This window comes from Phyllostomus hastatus, unplaced genomic scaffold (genome assembly GCF_019186645.2).
Source record: "Phyllostomus hastatus isolate PE091 unplaced genomic scaffold, TTU_PhHast_1.1 phas_contig_38, whole genome shotgun sequence".
NCBI lineage: Eukaryota > Metazoa > Chordata > Mammalia > Chiroptera > Phyllostomidae > Phyllostomus > Phyllostomus hastatus.
This window is the reverse complement of record NW_025333869.1, coordinates 17,616,420-17,636,243: the sequence shown is the minus strand read 5'-3', so window position 1 is coordinate 17,636,243 and position 19,824 is coordinate 17,616,420. Positions and strand designations below refer to the sequence as shown.

At 44.8% G+C, this 19,824-nt stretch overlaps 2 protein-coding genes across 4 annotated transcripts in view; one reads left to right on the top strand and one right to left on the bottom strand.

Annotated features, from left to right (window-relative positions):
- The window catches only part of SFTPD (surfactant protein D), a 44,642-nt gene extending 43,419 nt beyond the window's left edge, over positions 1–1,223 (top strand). For all 3 annotated transcript variants that reach the window (XM_045842139.1, XM_045842140.1, XM_045842138.1), the window contains one exon: positions 654–1,223. In XM_045842139.1, the coding sequence (XP_045698095.1) occupies positions 654–1,030 (377 nt within the window). In that variant the 3' untranslated portion in view covers positions 1,031–1,223. The remainder of the gene's footprint in view (positions 1–653) is intronic.
- A 15,000-nt stretch (positions 1,224–16,223) lies between these two features.
- LOC123820974 (mannose-binding protein A-like) lies at positions 16,224–19,255 on the bottom strand. Its single transcript, XM_045842171.1, is given in 4 exon segments — positions 16,224–16,675; positions 17,348–17,422; positions 18,559–18,675; positions 19,075–19,255. Coding segments are annotated over 4 exon segments (732 nt in total). The 3' UTR covers positions 16,224–16,316.
- Between the last annotated feature and the right edge of the window lie 569 nt (positions 19,256–19,824).

Here is a 19,824-nt window from a genome sequence, read left to right as displayed (position 1 = left end):
CTTCAACACCTCACCCAGCACTCTGGCTTCACCCACATGTACACCATAAGGCCAGCACTGGGCTGCACATAGTGCAGAGATTAGCACATCACTGCTCTGAGATGGCCCACCCATTGTTCTCCTTTCCCACACCCCACACACAGCGCAGACCTTCTGACAATGACATGTGCCCTACTGTTACGTGGGTTCCAAGTGAGATCAGAGGGAGCACCTGCATTGTTATCCATGGTCTCAGAGACTGGCCCAGGCTGCAGGGTGCCATTCCAATGGCTAAAGTTGTTCCAGCTCTAACCAGTAATTAGAAAACCAATTCTGACATGCAACGTTGGGTAAAATAGAAAGAGCATGTGTTAGCTTTAGTGTCAGATCAACTAAGTTTTAATTCCTAACTACATTCGATGGTTACATGACAAGGAGCCTCTTACTTAACCTTTGAACCCTGGGTTCACACCTGTAACTAGAGACCCCAGAGTCACCTTAATAGAAAGCCTTGTAAAGTTGGGGCTACTCTGGTACCAAGTGTTTCACTTTTGTCCTATCTGGTGCCCTGATACCCTGTGTGGGAGGCCTGGACCTCTGGTTGGAGCACAAGGGTCCCCTGAGCTTTGGCTGGGTGTTGTCAGAACCTAAAGCCAATTGTCCTCTTCTGTTAGTGGGTCTGTTTCCTGATGGCCGAGTTGTTGGAGAGAAGATATTCAAGACAGGAGGCTTTGAAAAATCTTTTCAGGATGCACAGCAAGTATGCAGACAGGCTGGGGGGCAGTTGCCCTCCCCACACTCTGCAGCTGAGAATGAGGCCTTGCAACAGCTGGTCGCAGCTCAGAACAAGGCTGCGTTCCTGAGCATGACTGACTCCCAGACAGAGGGCAAGTTCACTTACCCCACAGGGGAGTCCCCGGTGTATTCCAACTGGGCCCCGGGGGAGCCCAACAACAGTGGTGGGGAAGAGGACTGTGTGGAAATATTCGACAATGGAAAGTGGAACGATAAGTCCTGTGGAGAGAAGCGCCTTGTGATCTGTGAGTTCTGAGCCACCCAAGGTGGATGGGGTACTCGTGGCCCAGAAGCCTGGCCAGCAAGTCAGGGCCCAGACCTGTGAGCTGCCAACATCCCATCAAGAAGATGACACCTCTGCTGGCCACTACTTCTCCACAGAGCCATGGGATGAGGCCAGAGGTAGGGCTCCTGTGGAACACCTCTCTCAGAATAAAATATGAATCTGGCATCACACACTGGCTGACCTGTCATTGGAGGAAGGGACAGCCTGCATTCCCAGTCCCAACGGATAAAATTGGGTGTCAAAGACTGCCCTGTCACAAAATCCAATGGTTCTTCTTCTGCCCTCTGTGTTCTCAAACTGTCAGACACAGAAGTGCCCCAGCTACTCAACTTCTCTGTTATTCTTCCTTCTCTTGTCTACTATTCTTGCTTTTATCTTTATGGCTGTTCTTGTCATCCTCTTTTGCTAGCCCCTGCTCCTCTTCATTTATCTATCTATCTATCTATCTATCTATCTATCTATCTATCTATCTATTTATAGAAGGTAAGAGAGAGAAAGAGAGGGAGAGAAACATCAATGTGTAGTTGCATCTAGTGCAGCACCCTCTCGGGACCCAGCCTGAAACCCAGGTATGTGAACTGACAGGGAATTGAATTGTGGACCCTTCAGTTTGCACACAGGCATTCAATCCACCGAGCCACACCAGTCAGTCTGGCTTTTTTTCTTGACCACTTAATGGTGACATGCTGAAGCCTTAAACCTCCCTTCTCTTTTCTCCTTACCTTCACCCCAGAAATGAGCTCATTCTGTCTATGGCTCAGGTTCCTTCCATTGATGGCATCCAGATGTGTATCCCTGCTCTGAACCTCTCCCTGAGAGCCCCAGCTCTAGCCAATGCAAGCTGAAGCCCAAGGGCTGGGAGGTTCTAGTGGCTCCATCTTGCTTCAAGGCCTGAGCCATGGAAGCTGTACAGCACAATCGGTAGATATGGAAAGTCATCTGCTCCCTGGACAGACTGCAAGGCCTTCCATCACATAGCCTCCTCCTCATCTTGCTACTCAGGACCTATTTCTATCTGTGTCAATATGCCTCCTGGATCATGGAAAGGAATACCACTTGGATAATCCTAATGCCATTTGAAATCTCAGGCACAGAGGGCATCCAGCCATGCTCACAGTCCTCCTCGAGACTGACAGTTTCAGGAGGTTCTTTTCCCTACTTTGCCTCAGAAACAACCTAGGCAGATCGCCTTCCTCATTGTACAGATATGGAAACCAAGACATAGAGAGGGGAGGAGACTTGCACAGGGCCACAGGTTGTATCAGTGCTGCAGCCTGGCTGTGTGTAAGGTCTTCTGACTCCAAACCTTATACTTTTGACTTGTAAATTTTTATGCCAAATATCCATGTATATTAGTTGAATTAAATGGCACTTGTGTTTAAGGAATTGGAACGACACCAGCATGAACTATAGGCTCTTAGGAGGGAGCAACAAATACCCCTTCCCTAGACAGGAAAACAGCCACTCTCCTTTGCTCCCAAAACTGGGAAAACTGTTCTTTTTGGCCCTTTATGATGGGACCCCTAATCCCCAGCCCACTTCCCAACACTTCTGTAATTACATTGCTTATGTAGGACAGCATGTGTGAAAACAAAAAGCCTTACCTTCTAATAGCACACAGCACATGCTCTCTGCTAAGAATGTTTGCTGTTACTGAAAACAATCCCCAGTTCCTGGCAGTTTCTGAAATATGTCAGTTATGCAATAGTGAGCAAATAATCTTCAGTACAGGGGCCACAACCAGACCCAATGAGCTGGGGAGCTTAGAAAGGCCCCTTTTTCATTGCAAATAAAATTAAAAGAGCAACTGGATATGGTTTAAGCAAAGAGGAAGCATTCTTCCTGAGAATGAAGAGTTCTGAAGTGGCTCAAGGACTGGGTTGCACAAGCAATGCTGTGTGTCTCTCCGTGTCTGTGTCTCTCCTGACACCCTCACCTCTTTTCTGCCTTTTCACACCTCCTTCTGTTTTTGCTCTCTTGACTGTGCAATCATAGGGAATCTTGTGTCACACAAAGGTCAGAACGGTTGCTTGATATCAAATCAAAATTCCTGTGGAAATGAATTTCCCTATCTCAGATGCATATCTCTGGTCTGATAAACAAAACCTGGGGTTGACCAGACAACAATATGGCTACTAAAATGCATGCTAGGTCCTGCTGGTCTGTGTAGACCCTCTAAAAATGACAACTACTCACCCCAGAACTTAAGCCAAACATTTCTTGACAACAGTGTAGGGAAAAAAATGGCATAAATATGTGACTCAGGAGGAAGAAAAAAAATCTCTTGTGGTGTTGAAAGCCAGTAGTATTGAGATCCCAAGTTCTAGAAAGAGGCTTCAGATCCACCCAACATGGGATCTGGTTTGTTCTCTAGTACACAAACAAGAAAGAATGGTGACTTGGAGTCTATAGACACAGCCCCTCTGAAGCAGAGAACTAAGGCAAGTATTTCAGAAAATTCAGGTCTTAACCCATCCTGAGCACAGAAACTTCTCCTGCACTCACATTTATGGGCTGAGGTTAACACAGATCTTAAACACTACTGGACCCACCCCAACCATAAGTAGCCATGGTCTCTATTTAGTAGCCTAGGTGCCAAGTGAAGGCAGGACTTACAACTCAAAAGTTGTTGTTACCCCTTACAATGCCAGGTGGCATCATGGGAGCAGACTGGGGTCTTTCTATGTCTGGAAGGTAACAACCACAGCAGTTTCATAGGGAAGCTGCTGTTCAGTTAATAGAATATTCTCAGATCACTTCCTGTTCTCAATACTCCTGCCACAAACTAGCTCACATCCCACAATGAAGTGACATGGAGGGCACTGTAAAGCTTGCTTTCTTAGGATCTTACCTTTGTTTTGAATTCCCTTAATGTAAAACACTGACATCTGAGTTGCTTAAGTTTAAGGCATTCTCAATCACTCTTGTCTTCCAGGTATCCTTAATTCAAATTTAATGGTGTGCTTTGTGTTTTTAAGTTACTTGTGATTTCTATACTAGAGCCAAGAAACCAGGTATCCATTGGGGGGACAAAATATTAAGTTAAATAAGTCAAATACTTATCCAGGCTACTGGTCATACCCTCATAGATGCTACAGCCCTACACATGCCTAACATTGGGGATAAGCTGTAGACTTGTGTTCCTGTGCACAGTTGAGATGCTCAACAAGTAGATTTGAAATGAGTGGATGATTGTCAAATCTTGTGGCCAGGAAAAGAGAAGAGAGCCATCTCTTGGTGCAATCACCAAGCTGCTCAGGGGCCAAGACACTCATTATTGTTCAATCAAATTGTAACTGTTAAGACTCTATATGGCTAATAGCAGGTATCCTGTGGTAGATTTTACTGTTTTTTTCCCCTCAATTTCAATAAGAGAGACCCTATAAAGGCAGGTGTGTGACCAGTGTTGCCTCTGGGTGGAAACAAAACTGGCCAGTACACAGTTCTGAAGGGTCCACTTTTCCACGGCTGTGGTAAGAGCAGAAGCATCAGTGGTGATGATGTTATTGTGTAACCCAGCATCCTGGACACCTGAGCCAATGCACGGAGAACAACTGTCTTTGAAGATCACTTGGATGGATCTACCTGGGCCTGGAGTGAGATTTGGGGGTTGTTACTTCAGCATAGGTAGCTCCATCTTTACTGGATAATTTTAGAATATGAACCTATTTGACTTCCATTTACTTAAGCAATGCAGTCTCTCTCAGACCACCTGACTCAAACAACTTTGAGCCACAAAGGCACTCACAAGGGCCCTCCCTGCATGAACAAAACAGCACTTTTTGTATTTGTTTAGTAAGTAGACAGAGTGAATAAATGAAAGAGTTGAGTGAAGGAAATTCCTGACTATAGGGATGAATAAAGAGTTTTTAAGATGTTTCTAGGCTCTGTGGTCTGAGGAAATAGCAGTGTGGCCCCACTGCCAGCCTTCCTGCACTTACATTAAATCCCTGAATAGCTGGGGCCATGCTAGGGCCAAAAAGTCAGGTGACAATTTCAGGCCAAGCAAATACTTTTCTGTGACCAGCAAGCTGGATCAGGGCAGGAAGGGGTGTGTAAAACCAGTGTGAATTTAGGGAAGCCCAGCACACTGACCATGGCTACAGAGGACCTGAGAGGATAGGAAGAGGATGAGGATGTGAATTCTCCAAAGACTGAGTTCCAAAAAAGAGTGGGGCTGGGAAGACCTCATCACGAGGTCTTTTGAAAGAATACACATCCCAGAAGAGTCAGAAAAATAATTAAATAACATTATGAGAATGGACTTGTTCATCTTACATTAAAAAGTCTTAGAAAACTAACGTAATTGCAGTAGAGTGTTACTGACATAGGAATAAGTAGAACAATGTAAAAACCACCCAAAATACCCAATATATACACACACATATACATCATACATGCATGATAAAAATAGATTAACCCCAGCAACCACCACAGTTGGGGGGGGGTGAGGTGTAAGGGGACTAAATGGAAATGGAAAAAAAATACAATAAAGATAAAATTTAAAAAATAGATGATCAAAATTACAAGAAAATAATGAACCATTCCATTAATAACTCTGTTAAATGGTTAAGCATTTAGCAGAAAAATAAAAACAGATTCTTTTACTTATATGTATTAAATTAAAAATCTGAACAACTTAGAGGCAGTAATTTATATAGTCTTGGATAGAAGAACTATCTAATCATGATATCAGAGAGGAAAACACAAAGCAAAAATGTCTCATCTGACTACACAAAAAAATTGTAAACCTTCTCTTCATAAAACAACAGAAGAAAATAAAAATGATTCATTTCAAAGTATGCAGCAGAAAAATCATTAACAAAATGATGAACAGCTAAGTAGTAATGGGAGGGGAAATATGTAAGAATGAAATTTCATAAAAGAAATACAAATGGCCAATAGTGATGAAACATAAAAAATGTACAATCTTAGTAGTCACTAAAGAAACTCAAACAGCAGTAAGTATCCAAAATTTATGGACTGGAGTTAGAGCTACATTCAGAGGTAAATATACTTTACTTTCATTATTAAAAAAATTAAAAAAAAGCATGGACATTGAGTGTGGTGTTAAGGCACCTCTGACTCATCTGTCCATCCTCCCTCTCAGACCCAGTGGGTGCTTCTGCCTCTGGCTTCCTCAGAACCCTTTCACATGGTGCATCCAAACTGCACACCACACTTTCTGGTCCCTGCCTTTGGAGTGCTTGGGATCCACATGTCATCAGTGTTGGGGGGAGAGGGTCACAGAGGAACAGACACAGATCACAAGCAAGGGTCAGCTCAGGAGGGCAGGATTTGTCTGCAGAAGATGTTCTTGCTGGGGAAAAGGTCACACATACAGCTCTCCATACGGAATCTGATAGTACTTTTGGGACTGCCAGTGTCATAGTTTCTTATGTGAACAGGAAGCTGAACTTGGCAGAAGTGCCAGGCAGGGCTGGACAATGAGTTGTTTTCCTCACACCTTCTCAGATCCCTTGACAATAGCTGCAGGGTTAAAATGGCTTCCAGGGGCTCATCTGGGCTGAGTAGAAAGCAGTTGATTACTATGTCTGCCACTGACATGGGAAAGGAGATGGGCAACACGTGTGCTAGTGTTTGCCATTCTTGGCTTAAGAAGACCCTGCTCTGCTGCACTTGAGGGAACCCAACCAGGGCGATCCCCTGAGCTGCATCAGTGAGCCAAGTGAGGGCACCTCCGGGAACTCTGTGAGAATCCTCGTACTTCCATCAGCTGGACCTCCAGGAAGTGCAAGGACTGTGACATAACACAGACTGACAGCTGGTGGGACAACAGTGTCACCTCCATTTGAGACCTGCTGGAGATCCCCACCATCTCTCTGCATGCCAGGCCCTGTTGTGGTGTCCTCACAGGTCCCAGGGCAGCCTCTCTAGTTTCCTTGGTTACATACAGGTCCTCAGCCTGACCTCCACTGCACTGTTGAGAGAACGTGGGGTCAGCACAAAGATCACAAGTAAACTCTTAGCGATGTTCTCCAGAAGATCCCAGTTCAGAGAAAAGTGCAGACTCTCCCGCTGATGCTGAGGGGTGGGGGGCGGGAAAGCCTAGGGCTTGTTTCTGATTGCCCTTCACAGCCATCCCTCAAAAGTTTGCAGAGGTAGCTCAGGGAGATGCCTGCACATCCACCCTCCACAGGGCCAGTCCTGTCCCCACAGGGTTTCTGGATCAGCCTAGACATCGAAATCTGGGGCAAGCAGACAAAATATAGGGTCAAGATGGCATCTGGGTTCTGCTCTGAAGAGCTCACAGTGAAGGTTTGAAATGAGACAGACACACAGATATGGAACTGAGAATTCCACCAGTACCAGGGCTTTGTGGACAGTGAGGGCTGTCTGGTCACCAGTGACAGTGTGCGTCTGGGTCTGTCTGTATGGAGTAGGATGTTTAGGGAGGGAATTCCAAGTGGGTATATGAACCAAGTCAGAAGGGGAGAGGAGGAAACTAGGAGCATCAAAAGCTGCACCCAAGGAGCTCATGTGGCCTCCTCACTCACTTGGCCTCCCAAGTGAGTCTCTCTGAGTTTGCTAGCCCTGTCTTAGAAATACCAGCAGAGGGCAGCATGAAGCCACAGCTCCAGGTGCCCAGCTAAAACCAAAGACCCTAGAAAGGGGGCTGTGCCCAGAGTCATGGTCCAGCATAAGTCTGGCTTCTTCTCTCTTGGATCCAGCTTGGAGCTGAGTCAAGCTCCAGGGAAGGGTGTTGGGTCAATCATTATGGGAGAGGAATGCAAATCATTCATTCATTCCACAGTATTTGAGAGTGAGGTGGTCCTCAAACCTTTTCTAGGCCCTGGGATTGCCTAGTAGGACATAGTTCATCATACTAATCATAGTAACTACAAGAGCAGATGCTGGCATGGCATTTACTGCAGGCCAGTGCTCTCCCAGCTGCCTTCCTTGTATCAGTCCAGTTGTCCCTCAGAACAACCCTGTGAGGTGGGCACTACCAGTCAGTAACCCACTTTTACCAAGCAGGGAACTAATGCACAGGGTGTATGTGACTTGCTTGGGATCACATGAAACGAGGTGGTGGAGCCAGGGTTTGAGTCCAGGCAGCATGGCTCCAGAGTCCTCTTAATGACATTGCTACACTGACAAACTCAAATAAACGGTCAAGATGATTTCAGGCATCTACATTCACTAACAAGAAAATAAAACAGGATGTTATAAGGGTCATGGGGTTTGGAATAACCTTCGATTCAGTGGTCAGATAGAGACCTGGAAGGGGAGGACAATGGTGCCAAGGGGACGCAAGACCTGGTGGCAGGATGGGATCATGTGGGTCACCCACACAATCTCTGTTGAGACCTATGGCCCCAGTGTACAGCTCAAGTCCTCTTCGTGGGCCCACTTGTCTATGACCAAGCACCCAGAGGTGATATACCTCACCTAGAGCTCCGCAGTGATGGGTGTGCAGAGAGAGGCACCAGGTTATGAGTTGGGGGAAAGGCAGGGGTTGGGACCCCCTCACAGCAGGATGCTGGGGATTTCAAGCACTGAGTCTGCTGGTTTCTATACAGAAACTGATACACCCATACATGCACCCCCAAATTCATGTGCACACAGTTCCCCATCAGGTTTCAAGTGCCCAGTGCCCCGTCTTCTCTGACATTCCCCAGAGCAGTTCTAGGCCCAGACCTAGAGCCTGAAGTCAGGAAGCAGTCAGACCCTGGCAATGCACAGGGAAGGATTTTGGCCAGCAGTTGCTTTTTATTGTACTAGTGGGGCACTGATCATTGAAGGAGATCACTTGGGGTCTGACATACAGAGTTCAGCAGAACCCCCTTCCCTCATGTAGGGTTTACAAGGATGCAGAAGCCCTGGCCTCCTGGCTCCAGGGCTCCCTGTAAAGGTGAGAGGCAGGCAGAAAGCATCTATGGTGATGGCATTTTCTTGAGCAGCTGTTTCCCAAGCTGGCCGAACACTTGGGTCAACTAGGGGGCTCAGAAAGTGAAGATTTCTGATCTTGATCCTCTGGATCCAGAGTGGAACCAGCTTGATCCTATGAATTCGTCAAGCCTTCTGAGCACTTCTGCTGGCCACTCCTTTGAAGAGCCACTGAGGGTGGCACAAGTATCTGCTTGCCAGGACATGGCAGGCTGGACCTTGTGTTTGCAGTGACTACCTCAACCCACGTGTTTGCTTAGCTAACAAATGACTACCTGCTTCCTGCTTCTTTTGAGCACCACACTTGTGCTTTCCTGGAAAAGGCACTGGCCCATGGTTAGGACACTCCCCTCTGTACACACACAGATTGCAACCAGGATTGGAAGCACCCCTTCCCCAGAGGGACCCTGCCCTGGGCTCCTCCTCTCTTCCTAGCACTCCATCAGTCACTCAGGGTTACTAAGACAACATCACTCTCCAAAGTGCACTTCCCGACAACTCCAGCCCAGCCCCTTGATGACATTTGGTCTCTTCCTGGCTGATGAGAAACAAAATCCCTGAGTCTTGTCAGACTCAAAAGTACAGATCAGTTACACAACTGTGAACAAACAGCCCTGAGGTCAGAGGCTCTCTGCCACATCCATATACAAGGTCCAGGGTCTGACTATGGCCCCTCCTGCTGGGGGGTCTCTGGCAGCTGCACAAAAGGGAGAGTCTGGTCCAGGGCAGAAAGGAGGTTTGACAAATGTGAACTCGAGGCCTTTAGCTGGTGCTCCAAGTCCCTATTCTCTGGCTGGGGCCTGGCTGAGAGAACAGCAGCGCTACTGGACTCTAAAGAGAGATTACTGTACAGGAGTGAGACCCTGCAATTTCAAGATCAAGGCCAAAGACTTGGCCTTCAATGTTGCAAGTTTGGTAGCTGTTTTCACTGTGGCAGAGGAAGCAACCCCAGTGACTTTTTTAAAAAAATAGAATAACAGCTTTATTACATCTGATGTCACCTTTAATGATTACATTATGAGAAGAGTTTGAATTTAGGGATTATATCCCCTGATAAAAAGATGTGTAAAAAATCCTGCTTCATATGAATTAACTTGAAAGTGTTCAAACACTTTATGATAGATTTTCCATAATGCAAAGCAGATTGAAGACTAAAAGTAGACTGTTCTAACATATTTTCCTCGTAGAGCAAATCCTGTATCTCTAATCTTACAGGAGACCGTTGACTTATGCATGTCACTTAAACTCACAGCTCCCATCTGGACCAGGGTTGATTGGCCATTCTAACTTACTCAGACTGGCTTTCTGTGGACTTGAGAAATAGGTGATTAAGTGTTCAGGGAACAATTACTTTGGACTAAATTGACACCTAACAAAAACTAAAAACAGTTCTCATATCCCATAGCTTTTGCTCCTGAAATGGGCCCCACAGAACTGAAACTGTGTGTGACCACTGATTCTTTCTTCTCGAGAAGGGAGAAGCCTTGATAGACCAGTGGAGATGGGGGATTGAGGCCCAAGGAGCCAACATGCCACTCAATGTATTAGAGAGATGCTTCCAAACCTGAATTTCCCACCCACCCAACTACCTCTCTTTCAGCCTCTCATAGCATACATGACATTTGGTCCCTGTGCAAGAGGTGGAATCATGGTATGTCCCTTAGTGAAGGGAACTGCCTGCCCTCAGCTCTTGAGGGAGGGAGAAGACTGTCTGGAGAGTCACCATGAGTCCATAATTTCTCTCTGTTTGCAAAGTCCTGGGAAGCCTGGATGAATTGCCGGTGCTATATTTGGATTCTCATGAGAATCCTGTATCTTTATTTTATTTATTTATTTTTAATGGGCTAAAGATAGTTTATTCAATAAATGGTGTTTGGAAAATTGAACAGACATACAAAAAAATGAAACTAGACCACCTTCTTTTGTCACACACGAGAATAAATTTAAAATGGATTAAAAACTTAAATGTTAGGCTCGAAACCATAAGTGTCCTAGAAAAAACATAGGCTATAAAATCTCACATATTGCTCATAGCAATATTTTTTCTGATATTTCTCCTTGGGCAAGTGAAACAAAATAAAAAAAAAAACAATGGAATTACTTCAAACTAAAAAGATTTTGGACAGCCAAGAAAAATTTCAACAAAGTGAAAAGACAGCCTAATAAACGCAAAAACATATATGCTGATACATGTGAGAAAGGGTTAATATCCAAAATTTATAAAGAACTTAGGAAATTTGCCCTGGCTGGTGTAGCTCAGTGGATTGAGTGCTGGCCTTGGAACCAAAGGGCTACCGGTTCAATTCCCAGTCTAGAGCATGTGCCTGGGTTGCAGGTCAGGTCCCCAGTGGGGGGCGCACGAGAGACAAAGCACACATTGATGTTTCTCTCCCTCTCTTTCTCCCTCCCTTCCCCTCTCTAAAATAAATAAATTAAATATTAAAAAAAGAATTTAGAAAATTCAACACCAAAATAAAATAAATAAATGATCCAATGAAAAATGGACAAAGGACCTGAATAGACACTTCTTCAAAGAGGACTTAGGGTTGGTCAATAGACACATGAGAAGATGCTCAACAGCACTAATGATCAGAGAAAAGTAAAGTAAAACCATAATGAGATATCAGCTCACACCTGTCAGAATGGCCATCATCATTAAATCAAGAAATAACAAGCCCTGGCACATGAAGAGGAAGGGGAACCCTTCTGAACTATTGGTAGGTCAATAAGATTTAAGTCACTCTTGCTTTTATTTAATGGTTTCCCTTCTTATCTTGTAGTCTAGTGGTTTATATTTCTTTTAAGTATATTTTAGTGATTATGCTATTTACAGTTGTCCCATTTTTACCCCTTTATCCCCTGTACCCTGCACCCCTTCCCACCCGCATTCCCCCACCTTAGTTCATTTCCGTGGGTCGTACAGATATGTTCTTTGACTTCTCCATTTCCCATACTATTCTTAACTTCCCCCTGTCTATTTTGTACCTACCATTTATGCTACTTATTCCCTGTATCTTTTCCCCCATTCCTCCCCTACTCCCCCACTGATAACCCTCCACATGATCTCCATTTCTGTGATTCTGTTCCTGTTCTAGTTTGCTTAGTTTGTTTGTTTTAGGTTCGGCTGTTGATAGTTATGAGTTTGTTGTCATTTTGCTATTTATAGTTTTGATAATCTTTTTCTTAGATAAGTCCCTTTAGCATTTCATATAATAAGGGCTTTGTGATGATGAACTCCTTTAACTTGACCTTATCTGGGAAGCACTTTATCTGCCCTTCCATTCTAAATGATAGCTTTGCTGGATAGAGCAGTCTTGATGTAGGTCCTTGCCTTTCATGACTCTGAATACTTCTTTCCAGTTTCTTCTTGTCTGCAAGGTTTCTTTTGAGAAATCAGCTGATAGTCTTACGGGAGCTCCTTTGTAGGTAACTGTGTCCTTTCCTCTTGCTGCTTTTAACATTCTGTCCTTATCCTTAATCTTGGGTAATGTAATTATGATGTGCCTTGGTGTGTACTTCCTTGGGTCCCACTTCTTTGGGACTCTCTGAGCTTCCTCCATTTCCTGGAAATATATTTCCTTGGGAAAGTTCTTCATTATTTTTTCAAATAAATTTTCAATTTCTTGCTCTTGTTCTTTTCCTTCTGGTACCCTTATGATTCAGATGTTGGAATGTTTAAAGTTGACTTAGAGGCTCCTAAGCCTTTCTGCTTTTTCTTTTTTTAATTCTTGTTTCTTCATTTTGTTCTGGTTGATTGTTTATTTCTTCCTTGTGGTCCAAATCTTATATTTGAGTGCTGGCTTTCTTCCTGTCACTGTTGGTTCCCTATGCATTTTTCTTCATTTCACTTTTCATAGCCTTTACTTTTTCCTCCCTTTTGGGACCATACTCAAGCATTTCTGTGAGCATCCTGATTACCAGTGTTTTTTGACCTGTGTGTCTGATAGGTTGGCTATCTCTTCATTGCTTAGTTGTATTTTTTTTCTAGAGCTTTGATCTGTTCTTTCATTTGGGCCATTGTTTTGTCTGGGTGTGCCTGTTGTGTTGTAGTAAGGGGCAGAACCATAGGTATTTCCAGGGCAGGGCAACCCACATTGCTGTGTTGTGGCACTGTATGTGGGGGAGGGGTCCAATAGGGAACAATGCTACCTTCTCAGCTCTCTGCCAGCTTTCAGTCACTTCTTCCACCATCCAAAATCAAATTGGGCCCTCGGGCACTGATTCCCAGGTGGGTGGGTTTGTGTATATTCTAGGACCTGTGGGTCTCTCTGATGAACTCACCTGTGAGGCTGGGAGTTTCTTCTGCTGCCACAATCCCCACAGTTTTTTTTCAGTCAGAAGTTTTGAGGCTTTATTTCCCTGCAGTGGAACCCTGGGTAGTGCAGTCTGTCTTGCTCCCCAGTTGTCCTTTCCATTTTATCTGCATAGAAATGTGGGACCACCCACTCCACCAGGTACCACTTAGCTGCATGCTGTCCCAGCGGCTTGTCTCCACCCCTCCTACCTACCTGGAGAATGTTTCTTTGTTAACTCCTTGGTTGTTGGACTTCCATGAAGTTCACTTTTCTGGCAGTTCTGGTTGATTTTTGTTTTTAAATCTGTCATTGCCCTTCTTTTGGTTGTGTGAGAAGGCACAGTGTATCTTCCTATGCCTCCATCTTGGCTGAAAGTAGAATCCTGTATCTTTAGATTAATGTCACATGTTCTTGAGCTAACATGCATGGGTCCCACTGCTTGCTGATAAGAGTTAATAAGTGAATACAGGGAGATAGTTGCCTCAGTTCTAGATGAGGGGAGAACAATGGCAAGTGGCTAAATTTAGAGAGAGGAGCTCTGAAAAGATAATAGGTGCTAGAGCGGTAAGAACAGGCCAAGGAGAAACCTGAAAGGGGAATGGAAGAATCTGAGTGTGTCCTGCAGATTTTCATTGTAGTTTCCCTGACTGAGGGGGTGATCATTACATACTGTGAAACATCCATGTGAAGTACATGACTGCTTCTTTTACAGATTTATAGGCTGAAGATATTGTCCTCTATGCACAGTATATACAAAGAAGATTCCCCTCAGGGTAGACCATGCTCACTGCTCCCCTTCACATAAAATAAGAAGAATAATGTACTGGTTACCCATCTGTGTTCTCATTGCTTTTTTGGCTATGAGAAAATTTAGGTGTAACTTTTATTCTTGGTTGCAGTAATTTTTTCTCTGAGTCATCTTATGTGTATCCTCTTTTCTTGGTAAGTTTGTGGTCTTTCCATTTTCTATTTGCCTTAATGCATGGTTTGATACGTGCCTCTACACTTTAAGCAGTTTCCCATTCCTTTGGTAAGCAGTGTGGATTTGAACTGAAAATAGTGAATTGTTCTGCTCTGCATAACAAATTTTTTTTTGTCTTTACCCCAAGTGCAGGGGTTAAGAAAAGAGACTTGTGGGGTTAAAAATTCAGTGACATGACAGTTTAGGTATGCTAGAGGCCAAAGGCACAGGTCCTGTCACCCTCACTCTGTAGCCCTAATGGCTTGTACATGTCCCAATCCAACTCTCATTCTGGTCCTGGCAGGCCTGCAACAGGAAGGCACCTGGAAGAGATCTCTCCCTATGTGCACTCCTCGCTATTCTATCCCCTCATCCATTTGGTGAATTTTTGAATGAGTGTACCCATTCAACAAATACTCATGAAGCACTTACTAATTATGAGGTGCTCTCCCTGGTAGATGAGATACAAAGAAAAATAAAGTGGAAATGAATTTTAACAAACATATTTCATGAAGGGCCCATTTCCCAAATCTCGTATTGTGAATGGCATAGAATTGGAGCTACGATCCACTCTCTCCCCACAGTGTGCTGCATGGGCTCTGCAGAATCTCAGCCCACTGACCCAGGGGTTGCTAAAAGCCATGCAGGGTCATGAGCAGGACTGTGGGCCTACAGTGTCAGAGTCCTGCTCAGAGGGAGGTTTGAGTTGCTGACTGGGTGACCCACAGGGTGTGAACCTCACTTTGGGGAGTTTTTCCTCCTGTCTCTACCAATAAAGGACCCATTGACCTATAATGGGATGAGGATGTCACAGAAGGAAGCAGTGCTGAACACGGAGAACCTGAGACCAAGAGTGCCCTGTGAAGAGGGTAGTGAGGAGTCTGCCTGACCATTGGCCTCCCCAGTGATGATGCTGCATGTGCCACAATGTCAAATCGGTTTCCTAAAATATGCAGGAAGGGAAGGTTGTCCTTTTTTCCTCAAGACCACCCTAGTGACTATAAGGAGATCATAGCCACTTGGGCAGGATGAGCAGATTCCTGAGACTAATCACTGTCACCTACATTGGTGTGGAAGAAAACATTCTATGGAAAGTATCTTTGTAGGGTGTTGTGATCATATATTTCTAAGAGGGAAGGCCATGGTGAATAGTCACACTGAGGCATGCAACTTTTTTAGTAAAAGGTTTACCTTAGTCTTAAGCAAGCTGTGTCCATTGTTTCTGGGCATCTAGGGTAACACACCTTTGAAATGCCTATTTTCAGACCCCTCAAGAGAAAACACCCTCAAGAGGATACATAATCTTGTTAACTATCTTGTAATCCATTCCCCACCTTGCTTTCATTCACCTTTGTGTAATCTTCCTTACCTTCCCTCCTTAACTCCAAATGCATAAAAGAACCTGCAGAGTGTCATTCTGAGAAGCATGAATGCTTCTCAGAATGCTGTCTTGCTTCAAGTATCCTTTGTTTGGTTCAAATAAACTTTTATAAAAATTCTCTACAGGTTTGGAAGTTCTAAGATTGTAATTGCATACTGCCAGGTGATACATTCTGGTGGTGAAGGGTGTTCTGGTGCAGCTGACGAACAACTAAAGACAGTACCCGTGTCATAGATAGGGCTGGGCTAGCCATGGGAAGGAACCAAGGGTAGGAGACTTTGGCATCAATAGTGGTGGCACTTGGACAAACAGGAATTGGAACTTTTGGAGGCTGAGATCTGCTGCTGACTCTGACACCCATGTGGCCCTTTATTGGTTCCTCTGGGGGTTTGTAGTGTCCTCACTGGAAAGGAGAGGGCTAGCCTGGGCCCTTTCTATGGTTGACTGTGACCCAAAGCTGTGCTCTTAGGCAGGACAGAGGGTGTCCTTTACCACAAGCAGGACCAGAAACCTTCATGTCCCACTTTTAGCCACTTTTCACTTCCTCATCCCACAATCAAATACATCACTTCCTTTTCCTCCCAACCACGCGAAGGAATGAATCAACACTGGGCATGAGAAAACCATCACTGAATTCTCTTGTAGAGCAGCAGAAAGCTCTGCAGAGGGCCAAGGATGGGTTGAGGTATGCCTCTTCAGGCTGGGAATTCAGACAGCCAGGTAGGAGGAAGGGCAGGAGACATCATTCCATAGTCTGTCTGTTCGAAGGGCCACACAGTCCTCCCCTGAGCCATAGTCGTTTGGCTCATCTTTCTTCCAGTTGCTGTAGGTCAGTCCCCCTCCTGTCATATACACAAACTGGCCTTCGGTCACTTCATCTGTGATGCCCAGGAAGGCACTGTCCTCAGCCACATGCTGGATGGCCTTGTTTTCCTCAGCACTCTTGGGGGTTGCCACGGTGGCCTGAAGCTCAGTGCACAGAGCCTTCACCTTGGAAAAAGGCATTTTTTCACCATTGGTCACATAGAGCTTCTTTCCAGATCTTTTGCCCAAGGAGAATGTTTGTACTGAAATCACAAAGGAGGGAGGGGTTGACTTCACTTGGAGGCCAGCCCAGGACAGCAGGCACAAGGGCCCTTGACTGGGTACTGAGGTCTCTGAAAAAACAGCCTGTGCTCAACCTCCTGACCACCTGAGGTCACATCCTAGTAAGGAAGAGCTTCTCAGTGGTGGAGCAAGGCCCTGGCAGAAAGCCTGATTTCTCCTGAGATGTCCTACCCTTGAGACAGTCCATGCATTACAAACTGGGCTGGTGCAGGTGTACATAGGAAAACATATTTGGGCCTGATATCATGCTTAGATACCAGGATAAGAAAGAGGCATGGACAGCCATCTGAGTACAGTGGATGCTGAAGAAGGAGCAAAGATTCTTGAGTCAGCCAACCTCCATGCAATCTTTTCTTTATTGCTTCTCAGCTGTGTGCTGTTGGATGAATTATTTATGAATCCTAGACTGTTTTCTGTCACTTGTAAATAAAATAGGTATAATACCCACAAACAGTGTTGGTGAGAGGATTGAATGAAACCATATTATGAGAAAATGCAAAACTAGCCCAGGCCTTGTTATAGAATAAGTATTCAGATATGTTAACTCCCTTCCACCCTCCTGAAATCCTAGAGCAGTCTGAAGAAAAAAGGCAAGAGTTAGGAATACAGTGTGTGAAGAAAGAAGGCTTACGTTTTTTTCATGTGGTACAGTTGTGACTTCAGGTGCCTTATCTCTCTCTCTACGTCAGCCAGCGTAGTCTCAGCAACTGCAAGGCAATGTGGAGAAGGGTATGTATTGAGAAAAAGACCCTAAATTGGAGAGCACAGTATTTCTGTGTGTGGGGGAAGCTCATTTAGAAGTTATGCTTATTGCAGAAAAATAAGAAAATAAAAGGAAAAGGGAGAAAATAAAAACTGTATTCCTGCATTTGCAGATATAATTCATAACTCTTATAAATTATATGTCTGAAACTAGTAGTACTAACAACAACTTCTAAACAATTGGTCTGGATCCTTTTCTTCACATAGTGCTTAAATATTGTAATACTATAATTATTTATCAAAAAATGCTTCCCTGGCCAGGTGGATCAGTTTGTTGGAGCGTTGTCTCCTACACCAAATGTTTGCAGGTTCCACTCACCTAGGGCACATAGCTAGGTTGTGGGTTCTGTCCCCACTTAGGACACTTTCAGGAGGCAACTGATTGATGTTTCTCTGTCACATGGATGTTTCTCTCTCTCTCCCTCTCTAACTTTTCCTGTCTCTCTAAAATAAATGAACATATTTTTGGGTGAAAATTAAAAAATAAAACCTAACTCATTCCTTTTTTTGAAAAGTTTTCTTCATCATTCTCTCTTACTTGTTATTCCAGGCAAACACTTTAATATTTTTATAATAGTGATAGGCCTGTGGACAAATATTAATATGTGGTCATCATTTTTCTTTTGTTGTTACTAATTACTTTATTTCACTCTGAATCAGTTGCTTTATTGAGTTGCTTTATTAATTACTGTATAGAAGCAGAGCTGTTATGAAGCAGTCCATTTTCATGCCACTCTTGTGACAATAGACTTAAAGTGAACACCCTAGAGGACCTATTTCCTCCCTCGCATCCTGGAGCCTCACATTGCACTGTTCCAGCTGAAGAAGAGCAGGGGTCCATCTTCTGCAATGGCCTGCTCAGGGGGTGTGGTTGACAGTGGTGGGGAGTCTGTACTCAGGCACCCATGGGAATCCCTTCAGGCCCCAAGTAAGACTGGGAGGAATGAGAGTGCTGGGTCAGGAAGCAGAGGTGAGCATCTGCCAGTGGGGCATCAAGAGAAGGGTCACCTCCCCACTAGCCCTCAAGTTCCCAGGGCTCTGGATCCCCTTAGCTCACACTGTGCTGGGATGAGGTCCTTACCTGAACTGCCTCCATGATCTCCTTTTTGTCCCTTTAGTCCTGCTAATCCAGGAGGTCCTGGAATTCCTGGAGGCCCCATTTTCCCTGGAAGGTCCTGCAAGCCTCTGGGCCCTTGCCCTGTTGGAAGATGAAGGAGCTGTGACCCTGTGGCTGTTGCTTATTCTCTTCTATCAAATGCCCTGTACCAGATTCACATGAGTGCAGAAACCAGTACAGTAGTGGTGACCTGAAAACAAAAGATCCTCCTGCATCCCAGGAGCAGGTACCCAGACAGGCAGGACACCCCTCGTTAGGGACAACCACACCTCATTAATTCCCGTGTGGAAAGGTGGGATCCAGGAGAACCACAGAAGCATTTTTGTTTTGGAGAGAATGAAATTGTACAGGAATTATTCTGTTATTCACCACCCATCATAATGGAAGGTGAGCCTGCTCATGGCTCTTTGCTAGTTCCCTCCTAGGGAACAGTCTTTTCTTGGGAGTAGAGATTTAAGAAGTCAGACCGGCCTGCTGCACCTGGTTCTCCTTTCTCTCCTTTGGGTCCATCTCGCCCATCTCTGCCTGGAGACCCATTGGTGACGGGGATGCCACAGGTAATCACTTAACAGGTCTTCTGGGCATCTTCATAGGATTTTATTTCTGAGCAGGACACTGTCATCACACACAGAAGGACAGGAAGTGATGAAAAGTGGAACATGGTCCTTACCTAGTAGTGGAGTAAGTCAAGGAAAATAATTTCATCTTATCTCATTTAGTCAACATTCGCTACCACCTCTGGTGTGTTGGACCTATGCGCAAGATAGCACACACAGAAGGGAATTCACAACCCTTGACTCTAAGTTACTCCCAGGCTACTGAAGAGACAGACAAGTAAAATGTGTTAGAATTAGTTCAGTGCTAAAGCAAAGGTACTTGTGAGAGGACTGTAACAGGAGCCTGCTCTCCCTGGTCTTCAAGTGCCCCTGTGGTACAAGGTATAAGGTTAGGCAGTTCCTATGCATGAGAACCTATGGGATCTGGACATGACAAACTAGCTCTGTTCTTGGTGGCCTTGCACAAGGGCAAGCTCATTACCTGTGTGAACTTTGGCTCCTCTCTCAACTCCATTTTTTGAGGACCAAGTGAGCTTCACTTTCCCTCTTCTTCCCCTTCCTATGTTCCCTAAAGCTAGACTCAAACTATTGGAGGTGAAGTGAGGCTCCACAGGGTCCATTTCATGGTGGTAGCTGTTTTATGACATCCCTTCTCCCATTTCACATAAAAATC